General features: G+C 53.5%; 1 protein-coding gene across 5 annotated transcripts; it reads right to left on the minus strand.

The window, feature by feature from the left end:
• Positions 1-1250: 1250 nt before the first annotated feature.
• ABHD6 (abhydrolase domain containing 6, acylglycerol lipase) lies at positions 1251-16360 on the minus strand. 5 transcript variants are annotated; one of them, XM_032699383.1, is made up of 11 exons: positions 16267-16356; positions 14894-15002; positions 12875-12944; positions 10913-11060; positions 7455-7611; positions 6927-7040; positions 6561-6693; positions 5128-5285; positions 4308-4362; positions 3749-3849; positions 1251-3054 (listed from the first exon to the last, which is right to left on the minus strand). In XM_032699383.1, the coding sequence occupies exons 4-11, from the start codon at positions 11029-11031 to the stop codon at positions 2878-2880; spliced, it is 1014 nt and encodes a 337-aa protein (XP_032555274.1). In that variant the 5' UTR covers positions 11032-11060; positions 12875-12944; positions 14894-15002; positions 16267-16356; the 3' UTR covers positions 1251-2877. The 5 variants fall into 5 exon arrangements, with proteins under 5 accessions (XP_032555274.1, XP_032555275.1, XP_032555276.1 ...); XM_032699384.1 differs by having other exon boundaries at positions 14894-14959; positions 16267-16317; XM_032699385.1 differs by lacking the exons at positions 14894-15002; positions 16267-16356 and adding an exon at positions 13087-14864.
• Positions 16361-16564: the final 204 nt, after the last annotated feature.

Genomic DNA, 16564 nt, shown 5'->3' on the forward strand with positions numbered 1-16564 from the left:
CCTTAGTCAGCTTTCATGTGAACCTTTACCTGCATGAGCCTCATAACCCAGTCCAGCCCAGCCCCAGCCCAGCCCTGGTTCATTCTCATGATTATAAGGAAAACAATACTTATAAATTGTGCAACAAAGTAAAAGGACACCTCCTCCCTCCCACCTTGCCAGGATGCTCAGGCTATGTGCAGGAGCCCAGGCTCACCACAACTGAGATCCAATTATTTCCCTGTGGTTCCTCCAGTTCTGCCCTCAGGCCACCCAAACCCACCAGGAGGAGCAGGAGCTTCTGCCCTTTCCCAAGCACAGTCTGGACACACAGCTTTACCTGTAGAGTGGCCAGGGCTCACTGGAGGCTCAGTGCCAAGGGGGCAGCAGCTGAAAACAGGGGAGCAACCCTTGCGTGGTGTGGGGATTTTCTGGCTCCCAGCAGGAAAGGAAGGTTAATGGGAACAGCAGCCAGGTGTGTTTGCAGGTGCAGACAGCTTCCCTCCCTGCCTCTCCTCAGTGGGCTCAGCTGCTGCTGTGGGGCCACCCTGGGCACAGACATGGCCAGAGCCAGAACGAACAGCAGCTGCCCTTAACTGTGCAGCTGAAGTGAGCTTCGGATCAGTAGCCAGAGCCCCCTCTCCTCTGGGGGAGAGAAGCTCCCTCACACCCCTGCGCTGTGGTCATTAATAGGGTCACCTTGACTCATGCATCACTGCAGCAGTGGAGCAGTGGCAGGGCAGGAGCAGGGGAATGAGGTGCCAGGAGGATGCTCCCCAGCCCTCCCTGCAGCTCCTCTGTCAAAAAAGCAGCTGCCGGGCCTTGAGAGGCCCCTGGGGAAAGGAGAAACACAAATACATTCGCCTGGATATCGATGTCAGGCTATCACTAGCACAGTGTATGAATTCAGTAAGACTTGTAATTACAGCTGAAATTGGTATTTAACACACTTGCAAGAGTTTTAAGAGGAATCTTGGTGCTTAAAACCCAACTACCCTGCCCCTTGAGGTTTTATTTTCCTTCCTGAGCGTTTGTCGCTATCTCGTCTTAATAAAAAGAAAAAAAGAAAATTGGTATTGTCTTTGAAGAGATGAGACTTGAGCCTTCCCAGTTTTCATCATCTCTCTCTCTGTTACCGAATATTCCTTGAGCCAAACCCACAGAAATGTGTGGAGGAAAGAAGCAGCAGAGCAAGGCCCCTGTGCTGTGTATCATCCCACACCACAATCCCCTTCCTCCTCAAAGGAAAAAATAGTCATGGCACTGTGGAATCCTTAAATCACTAGATTTTAATAGCCATATAAATCCTTTGCATACAGCAATCTGTGGCATGAGAAACCATATAGATACCCAACAAGTTTTTCTGGTTTTCACCACATAAAACTATCATCAATTTTTTTTATTTTTTTTTTAAATCAACTCCTGTAGTAGAAACAATAACCAAGCAATTAACAGCAAATTTCTAATTTTCTAAAAGAACAATGTTTCTTCTCTTAAAAAGAGCAGAGAAGCTGGCGAGGAGTTTCAGATGTATGTACAGATGGGGGTACCTCGGGAAGCCGTCGCGCAGATGGCTGTCAGCACCGCAAGCCTGCATACCCAGTCTGGGGGGGGGCTCGAGCAGCACCTGCTGTCAACCCCCCCCGAGGAGGGCTGGGGGTGACCCAGGGGTGACAGCCACCTGCTGCTTTGCCTTTGAGGGCACCACGCACTGCCTTGCCCTCCAGCACCCACCGGTCCTGCCCGCGGCCGGGACCAGTGCCCTGTCCCTGCAGTAGGCAGTGAGGGACCGCACCTGGAGAGTTGCCTGTTTCTACCTATAATTTCACTTGATCAGGAGTCATAATCATCAAAAGCACACTGTACCTTTCCACACCACTACCCAGCGCCTTAGGGGTGAGCTGACTCCGTCCTCGCTGCCCAGCGAGCCCAGGAGCCCACATCCCCTGCACCAGCCACACACGCAGCCCGCTCCCACCCCTCACGCCTGTCCTGGTGACATTGGCTTTTGCAGAATTCACAGAATTCATAAAGAAAATCGTTATTTACATCAAGGTGTTCAGCAGCGCGATGTGATAGAGGAACTGAGACAAGAATTCGCCCATGGGCTTATTGCTGACTCGGGCCCAGGGACTGAATCGCCCCGGGCCGTTTCCATCCCTCTGGTTCACACAGCGTTGGCAAAGCTGCTGTCTGCACCCCGTTTCCACTGGCTGTGTTCATCCTCAGGGAGAACCATCCCTGGGCAAGGCGGGCTGTGCACAGGCGCCGCACCCTGGGCAACATTAAGGCATTACATGTACACAGGAGCTATTCAGGGATTTAGAAAAACCCACTCGGAGTGTAAACATTTTCGCACATACAGTCATTGGACTTCCACACGTGAAGTTTTCTGTTGTTTTCTGCATAAATCACGAGTTAAGGAGCTACACAGAGAGCACTCAAGCAGACGCCTGGAGCACTGGGGGGCTCTCTTACAGCACGGCAGCATGCAACACGACGGACTCTAAGGAGTAGAAATACTGTAAGTCTCAGTCCAGGATGCTCCCTCCTTCCTACACTTCATATATAGTTTAGGTAAATGTCATGGTTAACTACGTGCTGGTAACCCGGGTAAGATGGGCGGCTGTGTGAGGAGCGCTGGGTGATTTCAGCTCATTTCTACTTTAAGTAGAAAAGGGAAATACTCTGCTTCCATTTCTGTATCTATGGAGGTTGCTCAATGACCCCTAGGTCACTGTGCCAGTGGTGCTATAGGTTTAGGTATCAGTGATTCTGCCTTCCTCAGGGACTTTGGCACATTGACTCCGATTTGTACGAGATCCCTGAGAACTTATCAAATCTGCAGTACTTTACAATTTAACAGACCCGGCATGGGCACTCAGCTCCCTGCCATGCTCACGCCTGCTTCTTGTTGTTGTCTATGCTGTGCAGCAGCGCCAGGAACTCCAGGATGAGGTTGGCCGTCTTGCGGGGACGCTCCACCACCACTGAGTGCCCACAGTTCTCCAGGATGTACACGTGGCAGTCTGGGATTGCATTTGCTAAAACACTGGCACCAGAAACATCCAGGACCTGCATGGCAAGGGAAAAACAGTCAGAGCTGGGGTTTGCTGGACACCATAGAAACCCTGCTGGAACCGCCTTTGCAAGTCCAATTAAGATGCCGAGCAGAGATGCAGACACAGTCCTTGTGATGCCAGCACCCTGCCTGGGGACAGGGAAAGGAGACTGCTCGGTGCCAGTCTCAGCATGCAGCAGGGAACTCTCTTGGACCTTTTTTTGGCTGTCAGCTCAGTGCAAATGGATCATTGCAAGCAAACACTTGCATCCTTGCATTTATAGAGCCCTTTGCATGCCTGCAGCATGCTTTCTCCCACTTCTTCCCTCCCACTCCTGCTTCTGAAACCAACCCTACAGCTTTGTCTTGAAGCCTGCCTACAAACAGCACATCTCTTCCCAGTTGCCAGGACAACTCTCTTTGCTGAGACTTTATTCCTCTTCCCAGCTTCGGTGCTGGCAACTACCCACCCACCTGCCCCCCTGCCCTCCCCAGCCCTGGCTCTGCCATTTCCCCTCTCTGGGAAGCTGACTGTCAGCTTTCTGCCCATCAACCTGCCAAGCCCCCATGCCCAAAGCCACCAGGGACAGGGACACACAGTGCCAGCTCCCTGCAGAGCAGTGCACAGCTCGGCAGCACAGCCCCCGTGGGAGGGCACAGGCAGAGATGGAGACATGGTCCATGGGGGATGAGGAGGGGGCTGCATACCTGGTCCTGCTTTCCCCAGATGACCTGCGTCGGTGCTTTGATCTTGCTCATGTTCTCGTGGAGAGAGTGCCTGGACTTTTCATCTGCGATTTCTAAAAACACTAGTGGGGCAAGAGGAGAGTCAGTCCTACATGAGAGATGTTTTGCCTCCCGTTCTCAAAGGGGCCCCTGTGAGCCAGTCCTGCCAGCGTTCCTGCACTGGGAAACCCATGCAATGGTAACAGGCTGTCCTTGCCCTGCCACTAAGCCCAGCTGCAGCGGGCTCCTCCACCAAACCATCTCCTCATCGGTACTGTTAACCCAGATGGGACGGTGAGGGTGAACCAGTGACCCCATCACCCGTGGGGGTGGCAGTGGGGGTGGCAGCGTGTTGATACCAGCGACCAAGGCGTGTCCCCAAATCTGTTAATGATGTCGCTCCCTCCCACCCTCAGCAAGGCAGCAGAGGGGTGCTGGGGCTGGGCAGTGTGCAGGGGACATGGGGGCAGAGGACAGCCCATCCCCACACCCTGGGGAGCCTGCTGGAAAGCCTGGTGAGGAGGTGCTGCCATGCACTTACGTTTCCGGTAAAATTCATTGTGTGGGATGCGAACGTCAACGAGGCCCTGGAGGATCTGCAGGAAGAGCAGAGGAGAGCTGCTAGAGGGGACACATGCCTCACACAGGGCTAAGCATGCCCGAGAGCACCTCAGAGCAGCCCCTGACACAAGCCTGGCCCCAGCATGAGCTTCTTCCTAAGCATGTGGGACTGTTGAAACCACACTTAAGCAACATGTATTTCAGCAACAAGTAATTCTGTCTTCTATGATGCAGACCCAGTTTCTCCCCCTGGCAAGCAGCCACCTCAGCCATGACTGCACTTTTCTTCTTTCTTGTATTCTTTTGCCAAAACCCCAAAAGAATACAGTTATATTTTTTTCTTACTCTCCAATCTACTCATCCCAGACTTCCTAAGGAAACCAAGCCTAATAGCCAGCCCCTTGCCAAGTTCCTCTCACCTGACAATGAGGCAATTAACATTTCCATGGCTTTTACTTAAAAAGCAGCAAACAATCCCCCTCCACTCCGGACAACAGCTGCCTTAGTTATTTAATGCTTCCTGACAGCCATATTTACTAAAAAACCCTTCTACATCCCAGCCTGCTGCCAAAACCTTCAAGGGAGGAGGAATTCCAGTGGGCGCTGCCAGAGGGAGCTCAGAAAAGTGGGTTTGAAGGGAAAGTGCTGGAAAGGTGCTGGGAGTGGGGCCAGGGGTGTCTCCTCTGGGTGATGGCAGCTCCAGTTCCACTCCCCACACCACCATGTAGGCTCAGGGGGAAGCAAACCCACTCACCACCTCCAAGCCTCCTTTCCCCGCCACCGCAGCATCGGCTTCTCACCTGCTGTGGCACCTTGAAGCGAACGTAGGAGCAAAGCTTCAGCATATCCGCCATCTCCTCGGGCGTTGAGGGGATTAAAGGGATCCTGTCAATGCGTTTGGACTCCTGCAGTTCCCGGAGCTGCTTAATGAACTTGCTGTCGGTGGTACTTGGCAGGCCTGGGTGAAATGAGAAGGAGGGCATGAGCTGAAACCCGGACGAGACTCCCCAACAGCCCAAGCAACAAAATATCCCTGCACTGACCTTCCTCATCCCTGCCTCTGGCTTCCTGCCTGCTCACTCATTAAAAAAAAAATATAAAAAAGTGGGGAAGAAAATATCTGTTCATTCAGTAACCTCAGTACGCACCCAGAGATACCCTAATCTCCCTCCTGCTGGGCTGACACAACACAAGGTGTATCCCCTGTAGACATGCAGGAATACTTCAGTAAAAGCTATAGCACCTATTTTTATGTGGTCAGCAGATGCAAACCCTAATGCCTAGGCTGCCTTGCACAGCGTTAGACGGAAAATTTCAGCAGCCCCATGTGCATGCACCACTGAAGGAAAAATCCCCAGGCAACAATCCCACACAGAGGGAGCTGCGCTGCAGCCCCCACACAGAGGTTTCACATGAAGAAACAGCCGGAGAGTCAGTTGACACCTCTCCCAGAGGGGAGTAGGAACCCTGACGCCCCCAGAGCCCGGTAACTAGGTAACGTTTGCTTTGCTTCATTCCTTAGTTCTTGTTTGGAAGCTGCTTTCCTGGCGTGGGAGGGGAAGGAGCTGCTGTAACAACTGGGATGCAGCAAAACCCTCCCCAGCAGAGAAGTTCCCTGCCCCCAGTGCCTCCTGCAGCATGTCATGCCCAGGCTCTCCTGAGCCCCCTGTCCAGAGGAGGGTGGGGAGGAAGGGGATGGCGGGAATGGGGGGGATGGCAGGGTGCTGTGCAGGCACAGGGACACCTCGCTGACCTGTGCCCAGCACTGATGTGCTTTTCCCACTCACAGAACCCAAAGGTAGGAGGTCAGAGCTCTCCAGCTCCCAAAGAACCAGTCCTCCAGCACACCAGGGCTTTCAGGAGGCCAGGCTGGGAAGGCTTTTCCTGCTGCAGTCTCAGTTCCCTCTCCAGAACTGAGAAGCTGCAGATATGCCATGTAAAATGCCTGCCATCCCAAGGGAAAAGGCATTTTCCTGCAGAGCAGGACTTGTCCTGTTTGCCCTAGTCTCATCTCTAACCAAGGCACAGTGGGGCAAACACCAAACCCCTGAAAAAGAGCAGCAAGTACAAGGCTGTGATTTTCTCCCATGCCCTGCCAGAGATTTCCAAACTGAAAATACAAATTATTTCAAAATGCTTTGCACTAAACCCCTCTTCTACCTCCAGCGCTGCCCTGGGTTTTTGCACTGGCTCCTGATTGCCCTCCCTGTCTCACCTCCCCTGCCTTGCCCACCTGCAGGACAGATTAGGGTCAGGCTGCAAATGTCTTCTGGGTACTGAGCAGCATAGACGCCGGCAACATTTCCCCCCATGGAAGTGCCAACCAGATGAAAGGGCCTTCTGTTCAGCCTGATGCACTCCACGAACTGGCAGGGAGCAGAAGGAGCGTTGTTAGGGGAGAGGAAACAACAGCGTGGGGTCATTAGAGAAATTCCACTCAAAAGCTTGAGGCTGGTGGCTCTGGCTGCCTGGGAGGGGAGGGAGCGGGGCCGTACAAGGCAGGACTCACGGGGCTTAGTATCCCTCACGTTCCCACCTCCAGCACGTCCCCCACATCCCCACATTCCTCTGCAGAGGCAATGCAATGCTAGGGCTTTACCTGGTGTATTCTCTTAGCTTGCCCACTGATGGAGTAGTCGTCCAAGTCTGAGCGGGTTGTGCCCTCGTGCCCGGGCATGTCCACACACACCAAGTGCAGGTTCTTTGGCAGGAACTGCAGAAACAAGCCAGGGATGGTTATGGTGCAGGGAAACCGCTGCAAAGCCCAGGGGTGGAGAGTGGTGACCACAGGTGGGAGCAGGGGGGGTTGCTCCCCTCCTAGCAGCCCCAGTTACTTGTGCACCAGAGTAAGTCAGCTCATGTACCAGGGATGACACGATGAGAAAGCACGGCCAAGACTTGCTTCCCATGGAGGCAGCAGGTAGGTACTGCTCTTCCCCTGCAGCTCTGCATGTTGTAGGGATTGAAGGGATCCAACAAGCAACGAGCATGGAGTAAGGAGGGTGTTCCTAACACATTACCACAACCATCCCATCCCATGCATGCAACCATTGGGTCCCCACACTGCCCCCAAAACCAGGGCCATCAATTCTCACTAAGAAGCAACATGATAGAAACGGAGTCCCACCTTGACTATGGACAGCCACATGTCTTTGTGGGCTGAGAACCCATGTAGCATCAGGATGGATGGTCGGTATCCAGGTCTTCCTCTATAGGAATAACAAAACTGATAGTCATCGTAGTTTGCATATCTAACCTGCATGCCCAAGGCTCGGCGCCAGTACCTGGAAAAGAGGAGAAAACACCAGTGAGCGAGACAAGACCAGGGCCCAGCCATGATATAAGCTAGGTGACAATCCAAACACAGCCACAGATGGCTTGCTAAGGCCAGTTAGGTTGGGGTCGTGCTGGTGCCATCATGGGACTACTGGGATTAATCCTGAATATCTGGTCCCTGGACCAGATCCTGTGCTTACATGCAATCCCTTACAGGTGTAGTACCAGTGGCTGGCTATTCATGGATGCACTGCAAGTGGCTTGTGGGGACACTTTGCTTGTAAAGAATTTTTAAAAAGGCCTTAACTCACTCATTTGGCAATGGAAATGGGCTAAAATGACAATTGTAAAACTGAAAACACCCAAAGATTGGTCTGAGGAGAGAGACTCCAGGGAGGGGCAGCACATACGGCGAGGCAGCGTGCAGGGTGGGCAGGCCAAGGGAGGCAGTTCTTCCAGGTTGGTAAGGTGGATCTGTCACAGAGTTATTTGGACACAGTCATGCATCAATGGGAGAACATCAGCCCACAGACAAGCACACCAGCCAAAATAACCATGTCACCTGGGAGCACCAGCCAGGGAGAACCTGGTTCCTATGGACCAGCTACATAACACTTAGAAATGTATTTATATACACACAAAGGACCAGAGGGGACCATCCTTTTACAAGGTCTAGCACCCTAGGAGATACCAGGCTGCCCCAGGGCTGTTCATCTGAAAGCAGAGGCAGACAGCTCCTGCCAGCACACTCTTGCAGCTCAGAGGATGCAGTGAAACTGCCAGCCAGAAGGACCTGGACAGAGATTATCGGTGACACTTTGGACACATGATGTGTACGTGCGGCCCAAGACAGAGAGCAGGCTCTCTTTCTCTGCATTTCCCCTATGCTCAAACATAACCCTTGTCAGGACAACTACTGGGCTACTCCTGATGGCCAAGACACTGGAAAATATATGTTGTACCAGAATTTATTTAAGACACAAGCACAAGGTCACCAACGCTTCAGGACTGTCCTACCTCTCAGCCCACTCAAAGCTTATGCATAGTGAAATCCTCTTTTAGCATAATCCCTTTCTCGAGGGAGCTAGTAGGACTTAAGCAGCATCTTGGCTCAGTGCTGGTCCTACAAGGAGAGGTGAATTTCTCCCTAATAAGTGTCTTAAGAGTCCTTGCCTCAAAAGCACTGGCGTGAACTACCGATGGGCAAGATGATAACATTTTTAGCAACTGATCCTAATGGATCAATTCAGCAGAAGGCAAAATAATCTGTGCAAAGCTGAACTGATCCCCCAACAAGGTGTTAACTCGCTTAGTGGCAGTGGCTAAACTGATTAACCCCTGTCACAGTGCAGGCAGAGCGGCTCCAGGCCGGGTCAGTGGGGCAGCCCTGGACATCATGCCAGGGAAGGAGGCGCATTAGCAGCAGGGAAAGCAGTGAGACCAGGGGTGAGGGGGACCCAGCCTGACCCTTGACTGCTCCGGCTGAGGACACTGCAGACCAACAGCGAGGAGGAGGAGGAGGGGACAGGGAACTGTGGGAGAAGGGAAAAGCATCCCTTAGGACCTTCCAGGGATCTCCCAGGAGCAGTGCCGCAGAGCTGGAGCTGCATGGGGCTGGAAGGGGAGGGCAGTATGGCATGCTGCCTGCCCCTCTCCTGCCTCTGCTGATGGGGAAAATAAATGATTTCACTCAAAAAAAAGCCAACTCAGAAGGAAGCCAATAAGAAAGGAAGAGTAAAGAGCAAATTCACACTTCTTGCCCGCTGTCCCTAACAAAAGAGGTGCTCATGACACACAGGGCATTGCAGTTACTCCTGCAGGATGCCCATACTGCCAGAAGTGCTGGGAGAGAGAGAGATGGGGGCACTATACCCTTCAAATCCCTGCTCACACACTCCCTCCTTCAGCCAAACACAGACTAACTTGCCCACAGTGCATTTTCACCCGGTTCCTGATCTGTAACCCAAAAAGAACAAAAGCAGCAGAGGATTCTCTACCTCCCTCTCACCCCGGCTCCTCCAAGCTCCCAGCATCAGTCCCTGCACCTCCTTTGTCCTGTCCTGCCACTCCTGCTTGTGGCCATAGAAGGCTTTGCCCTGACCACAGGGCAGGTCTGCTGCAGCAGTTTCTCCAGTGATCTTCCTTGGAATCTCAGCCCATCAGGGTCCGCCCTGGCTTCCAGCAGCTGCTCATATATCCAAAGAGAAAAACCACTTTGACTGCCAAACCTGATACCACTTGGACATCTGTGACACAGAAGGCTGTTACACCACCTGCTCTCCTTTGCAGAGCAACAATCCCATTCCTGGGGTTTTCATTCCATGCCCTCTCCTCTCTCAGCCTCAGATGCTGTGAATAAAAGCCTGCTAATTAAAATGCCATTAGAAACAGGCTTCATCCGAGTGCTGCGGTGGGCAAACGTCTTCCTTTCACGGGAGGTCACTTGGATTTGGGAACACCTCATGAGCTGAACTGCAGAAGCCACCATCAGCCAGCAGCACGTGAGGACAGCCTGATGCACTGCCTACTCTGCCTATTCTGCCCACTCTGCCTGCTGCTGCCTGCTCCATGCTGGGTGATGAGACTCTGTCTTGACTTCTGAAGGGAGTTATTCCAGCTTTTCCCTGCAACAAACCCAGAGAGGAAAGCTGCCAGAGTGCTTATCACTGATTTCCAGGGAAAAGGAGGACTGAAGGATGTAATGCCTGCCTCCTGGTAATCAGAAACGATAAGATGCAAGGGTGTAAGGAAAAGCATCATCCCACCTTCTCTGATGCTCCATTCCAGAAGAAGAGGAGAGGATCAGAAAAGCCTTGTCTGTAACTACTTATGAGAGAAAAGCCCTTGCCTGCTGAGCAGGGAGGGAGCATGTGAGCACGGGGACACCCACGCCATGGCCACACTGATGAGGTGGGAGGTCACCAGACTGCCAGGGCTGCCAGGGTGGGGCACAGGCAACAATGGCTGTGCTTTTTTCAGCCACAGTCCTGTCCTTAGAGGAAACAACCCAGAAAGGTTTGGAGAGATCCTGCGTGCTAGCACTGCAGTGGCAGCCTGGCCAGGAGCCCCTTGACACAGCCCAGCCAAAGCCCTAGGACAGGAAGGGCCAGAGCAGCCCTGTCAGACGTAAGCCTCAGCAGCAAAAATGCAATAAGAAAACGTCATTTTCTTCTTACAGAGATGCTTAAAGCTACACACAGCAACATCCACCTCCATGCACACCACTGTGCATGGGTGTGGGGCCCTGCTGGGAACAGGAGCCATTCCACCCCTGTGCCACACGGAGAGCAGCCGGGCTCAGGAACTCACCAGTAGTAGATGCGGATAAGTGCTGAGGGCCACAGGAGGAACGAGGCCACGAAGGCCAGGATGGGGATAGCCAGGGTGCCACCGGCGATGACAAACATGTTCAGCACATCCAGGTCCATGCTGCTCTTCACCACCCAGCCTCACCTGCCTGCGTTTAGGGAAGGATCAGAGGTTAACCCCCAGAAACGATGACAGGTCAATGCTAAATGAGAACTCTGCTGCCAGGGGAAGAGGAAAGCGGCTCTGCAAGAGGCAGAGGATACTGCTTAGGAGCACAGCAAAGTCTTCTTAAGTTTTAAAACCCAATTATTTCTTCTGGCTCTTTAATGGATCTAATTATTACAATGTTATCCTCTCAGGAGAGCACATCTCGAAAGGGCAATGAGCCTCCTAACAGGCATGGAACATGTCGAAGGTGACAGGTAACAATATGGCCCTTGGGACACTTTGCAGACACAGGAAGCACAGCCCTCCGATGGGTGCAGGCAGCCTTTCCCCCCACCATGAGTGCAGGCAGCCTTTTCCCCCTGATGGGTGCAGGCAGGGTTGGCTTAAGGCAGGCTCCACATTTTTTTTGGAGACAGGCTCCACATTTTTTTTGGAGACAGGCTCCACATTTTTTTTGGAGACAGGCTCCACATTTTTTTTGGAGACAGGCTCCACATTTTTTTTGGAGACAGGCGTCCAGCTCCTTCTCCCCTCCCCCTGCCCAATCCCAAATCCCCAGCACACAACCACTGACCTAGAATTGATGGGTTGAGCCCAGCTCTCGTTATCGCTCTGCACAGACACCAACTAATCAAGGAAGCAGAGCCTATTAATGTGCTCAGAAACTGAAGGAAACAACTTGGCAGGGCCCTCTTTGGTGACCAACCCTTATCTGAGACAAATTTATCCCCATCCCCACCCCCACATCCTCGCTTCTGCCCCACATTCTGCACTTGATGTGGATTACAGATGCCTATCCCAGCTCCTCAGCATCCTTCAGACAAATATCAGGGACAGCAGGCAGAGGACACTAGGTACAAGGGCGAGCTCCCACACGATGCCATGCTTGTCCCTGAACTCTCCCCACCGCAGGCAGCTGGGATATATTTTTCTCATTAAGAGATTAAACGCTGCCACACACTCATCTCCTCTAATTCCCCCTGCTAACCAACTCATGGCTCGCTCTTTCCTCGGCACTTCTGTACCACATTGATAAAACAAAACATCCTCAACGCCTGCTTTCCCACCAGCCACCCACCCCCCATCACCACTCCCACGTTTCTCCCTGCCAGGACTGGCAGATTTATCCCTGCTTCCTGCAAAATTCCCGGTGGTATGTGGCATGTTATGTCATGAAACAGGAAGAGAATCACCACAGTCACAGCCTCCCACCCCCAGACACCGTCACACTGGACCTCATCGAACCCCCACGTTCCATTCGACCAAGAGAAACGGGTTACAGAACCTCTGAAGCATCAGCCAGATTTGCCCTCTTCCCCCAGGGAAAATAGGAATAACTGAAATTCGAGGAAGACTGTAAATATTTCCACACCAGTCACTTCCTTAACAAAGCTAAACCTCACTTCCGTCTTCAAACCACAACAACACGCCGTTATTCGTTTAATTAACATTTTGAAAAAAGATCCTTGATCTCAGCACGGCTTATTCATAAATAAACACACCGTGAAACCGATAAACTTGTCCGCGGGAGCAGGGCTGCCGGGGAGCCCACCCCTGAGCGCTCGCTGCCTTTCGCTACATCACTAAAACAGGGCAGAAATTAAGCACAGAAAATCGCCATTGTTCCCAGTGGTGACCCGTAACGAGAGAAGGCTGCAAGCAGGAAAAGCGGGGGCGGTGGGAATCCCTGTGCTCCCTGGCGCGGGGTCGCCACCTCTGCCTCCACCTCCACCTCCACCACCGTTTTTAGAAAGCAACACAAGAAGCAGACAACCTTTAAAAAGCCCGGCTTACCTTGCAGAGTTCCCCTCCTCCTCTCGGCACAAGTCCTGCTCGCTGTGGGCAGCGGCAGTGTCTGAACAAACTGTCAGAAGAGGGAAAAAAAACAAGGTCAAAATCGCAGTCCTGCTTTTTCTCCGCCCTTCAGGCTCGGCAGCCCGGCGAGTTCGGGGTATTTAAGTCGCCGGCTTCCCTTCGAGACGCCTCATATTCACCTTCTGACTAACCTTTCCCCCATTTATGTAATGGGGGATACAATAAAGCCAGTCGAGTGCACTTGTGCCAAGCAGGAGCAAAGTGCAGGCGGCCATCGGGGAGGAAGCAGGGCCGGGGCGGTGCGGCGGGGAGGGCCAGGGCTGCGCGGACCCGGCGGCGTGGGCTCATGGTCGCCCTTCAGGTGATTACTGCTATTAGAACAAAGCCAGCTAAGCAGCTTCTCTTCCCCTTCCTCTTCGTCTTAGAGGTACTTTTCCAAGCACCCTCCGTGCCCCCCCCTTCCCTGTGTGAGACTGGCTGAAGCGCGGCGCAGCCGCAGGAAATTACTGGAGAGGCAGGAAAAATGCTGACCTGAACTAGCAGGCAGATTTTTGGCCCTGCAAATTCACGGTGGAGGATCAGTGGGAGCACCGGAGCCACCCAGCACGAGAGCCTGAAAACCCCTGAGAGACGCCCCCTTCCCCCTCGCCCTTGCCACGGCCACAGGGCCAGGGGCATCCCGAGGGGCTCCCGTCCCCACCGAGCCGGAGCATTTCGGCAGGGCCACGGCAGACACCGCTCACCATGTGAGCCCCGGCGCCCAATGCCGGCCCCGCGCACCCAGCGAGCCCCGCTCGGGGCCCCTGCTGGCCACGGGTGCCCGGGGGCGAGGATGCTGCTGAGCCTCCTTCCGCGTGGGCAGAGCATCGCCACTGATCTCCATGGCTACCTCCGATGGAGGCAGCGGGAACGAAAATGCCAGCAGGCCCAGCTATGCACTCAGGGGCAGCCACACCATCACCACAGCCCCTAGCAACCCCAGCCCCATAAAGCCACCTCTGCACCCAGCAGTGCTGCAGGGACACCGGCTTCCCAACGCCTCGTGAGAGCACCCACAGTGCCAGCCCCCTGCGATGGTACTGTGCCCAGGTGATGATCACCGTTCGTGCTGCGCTGGTCCTTTGCTACCAGCTAGAGACACTGTGGACTTAAAAATATAAGGCGAGCTCCCTGCTAACAGCTGGAAGTCTTCAGATCACAGCTCATCCATCACCTTGAGGTGCCCTGTGACCAAGAGTCACAGCAAGTGGCCTCAAGTGTTGCTACTGCTTCTCAAAAGGATCTCCACGTATTTCATAAATTAATTTGCAAACATCAATTAGGCAACTCTGATAAATGACATATGATCATGGCAGTAATAGATCACCTGGTGATAATGTCAAGTGTGTTGTGCACCTGGCAGGGCACAGGATGCCAAACCAGGAGCACTGGTTCCCACACTGGCAGCCGAATGACAGTCACTAACCTTTGCAGCCTTCAATCTGGGAGGACTCCCCAGAAAGGCACCCCAGGTAATGGGATGGTCCTGGGACAGATGCTAAGGGGAGGCTCTACATCTCCACTTACTTCCTACCCTGTGCCAAATTCAAACAGGAGCCTCATCACCTTCAAACAGGGGCCAGGCAGGAGGGGGCTGTGGGTCGCATGTTGGCGACAGTCCCCAGGGCCATGGTACAAAAGTATTTTTTCTCTTTCGAGCTCAGTGGGTCATACCAGGGAGGCTGGAGAAGACCCAATAGTGCAGCTCAGGTGTATCTATTGATTTTTTCCAAGCCCCACATAGGATGCAGAAGCAGCAGCAGCAGCACAAAAACCATCCCAAGGTGGAGGTGCTGGGTTGGAAGAGGAGAGTGGCAGCCCTGAGCAAGGCCAGGGAGGGATTTCACAACACAGGAATGACACATGTGCCCTCACTGACCAGACATGCCAACATTCAAGCACAAAGGTTGTCCTGGGCTGTGCTCATTGGGACTGCCCTGCACCCAGGGTTTTACTTACCCCACCTGCACTCAGAGCAGTCTGTGTCTGATCGACAACAGAGTTAAATCGCCGAATAGCTGAAATCTAAGCAGCACATTTAGGTATATGTTAATTTTTCTTTTAAGATCTGAAAAGGAAAAAATATCAACCAATTGTAAGATCCCACTGCAGAAACAGGGATCTTTGAGGGACCTCAGTGGCTGAGGCCCCCAGAAACCTCGACTCACACCACTAACCATGTAAGAAGAAAAACCCAAAACATGCAAGTGACGCCTTTCCCTTGGAAACTGCCTTACCCTTGGCATCCTCAGCAGCCAGAAAAATCATATTGACCATAAATGATGACATAACTAATATTACGATTCCCCAGTGGTGTAGTTTGCTGGGTGATCCTTTAGATGCCAATCACAGTGAAGTTGTAGTTTAATATCTGTTAGTGAAGGATCTCTGTCTGTCAGCCAGACAGCTCTCAATCTTAATCCAGCCTCTGGAGAGAGCCGAGAGTAGGAAATGCGCCCTTTCACCTTCATTTATTTATAGATGGCAGAAATGAGGTCATTATTTCTGCAGCACCATTTCACAAAACATGCATCTCTGATCCATTTGTATCTGTGCAACATGGCTCAAACACGAGCTGGAAAGTCCGGGCTGGCCCCCGACTCTGCTGCTTCACCACAGGCTGGGACCATGCAGGGACGAGCTCTCAGTGTCACTGCCAGCCAGCCTGGGGACAAGGTGGATGAAAAGCACGACCGAAGCAGGCTGTGCTGCCAGCCAGCTGCTGTTTTCGAAATTCATAACGTGCCCATCCTCCTTCCGGACCCCGTCGCCATCCTCATCCTGCCGCACACGCACGCAGCGGAGCATGCACGGCACATCCGATGTCACGAGTGCGCCCGGACTCAGCCCTCTCCTGGCGAAGAGGGGGTAGGAGAGAGTTGTGGAGGGATGGGGTAGGGGTATCCGGGGGCCACATCCCGGGGCCCTTCTCCCAGCACAAAGTTCCTCCCCCCCTCACAAAGCATCCTCCTCCAGCCAAATGACAGCATCCTCCAAACAGCAGCAGCCGAGACCACAGAATCGTATAGTATCATAGAACGGTTTGGGTTGGAAGGGGCCTTAAAGATCATCTTGTTCCAACCCCCGTGCCATCAGATGATTAATTGTTGGGGAGGGGGAGAATTTAAAGACAAATTAATGAAATCTTTAGAAATATACATTTGAAATTATTCCTTGCATTTTGGCTTTGCTCCCGCTCTCCAGCCCACCGCTAGCGATGCCAGGGGTTGGGAGCGGGGGAGACCCGCACGCCGGAACGGCTGCCCCCTCGGTCGCCCCCCGGTTCTGTCATTGCTACTGTCAGCCCCGCATCCCGCCCCCCCGCCTCTCACCGTGCCGTGCCGAGCCGAGCCGAGCCGTAATGGCAGCGCCGAGCGGCGAAACGCGGCGGCTCCGCTGCGCCCTCCCCCCGCGCCGGTGCGGCTCCGCGGGGCGCAGCGAGAGGCGGGGATGCGGCTCCGCGGGGCGGGATGCCGAGGGGGGATAGGCGGGATACAGCCGGGGTGAAAGGGGCATGAAACAGGGGGGAAAGGGAGGGCTGCAACGCGGCGCAAGGGGGGGGATGCAATAGGGCGGCTTTGGGGCTACAGCGGGGGTACTCAAAGGCTGAAAGGTGGCTTCAGTGGAGGC

The sequence above is a fragment of the Chiroxiphia lanceolata genome, chromosome 11 (assembly GCF_009829145.1).
Source record: "Chiroxiphia lanceolata isolate bChiLan1 chromosome 11, bChiLan1.pri, whole genome shotgun sequence".
NCBI lineage: Eukaryota > Metazoa > Chordata > Aves > Passeriformes > Pipridae > Chiroxiphia > Chiroxiphia lanceolata.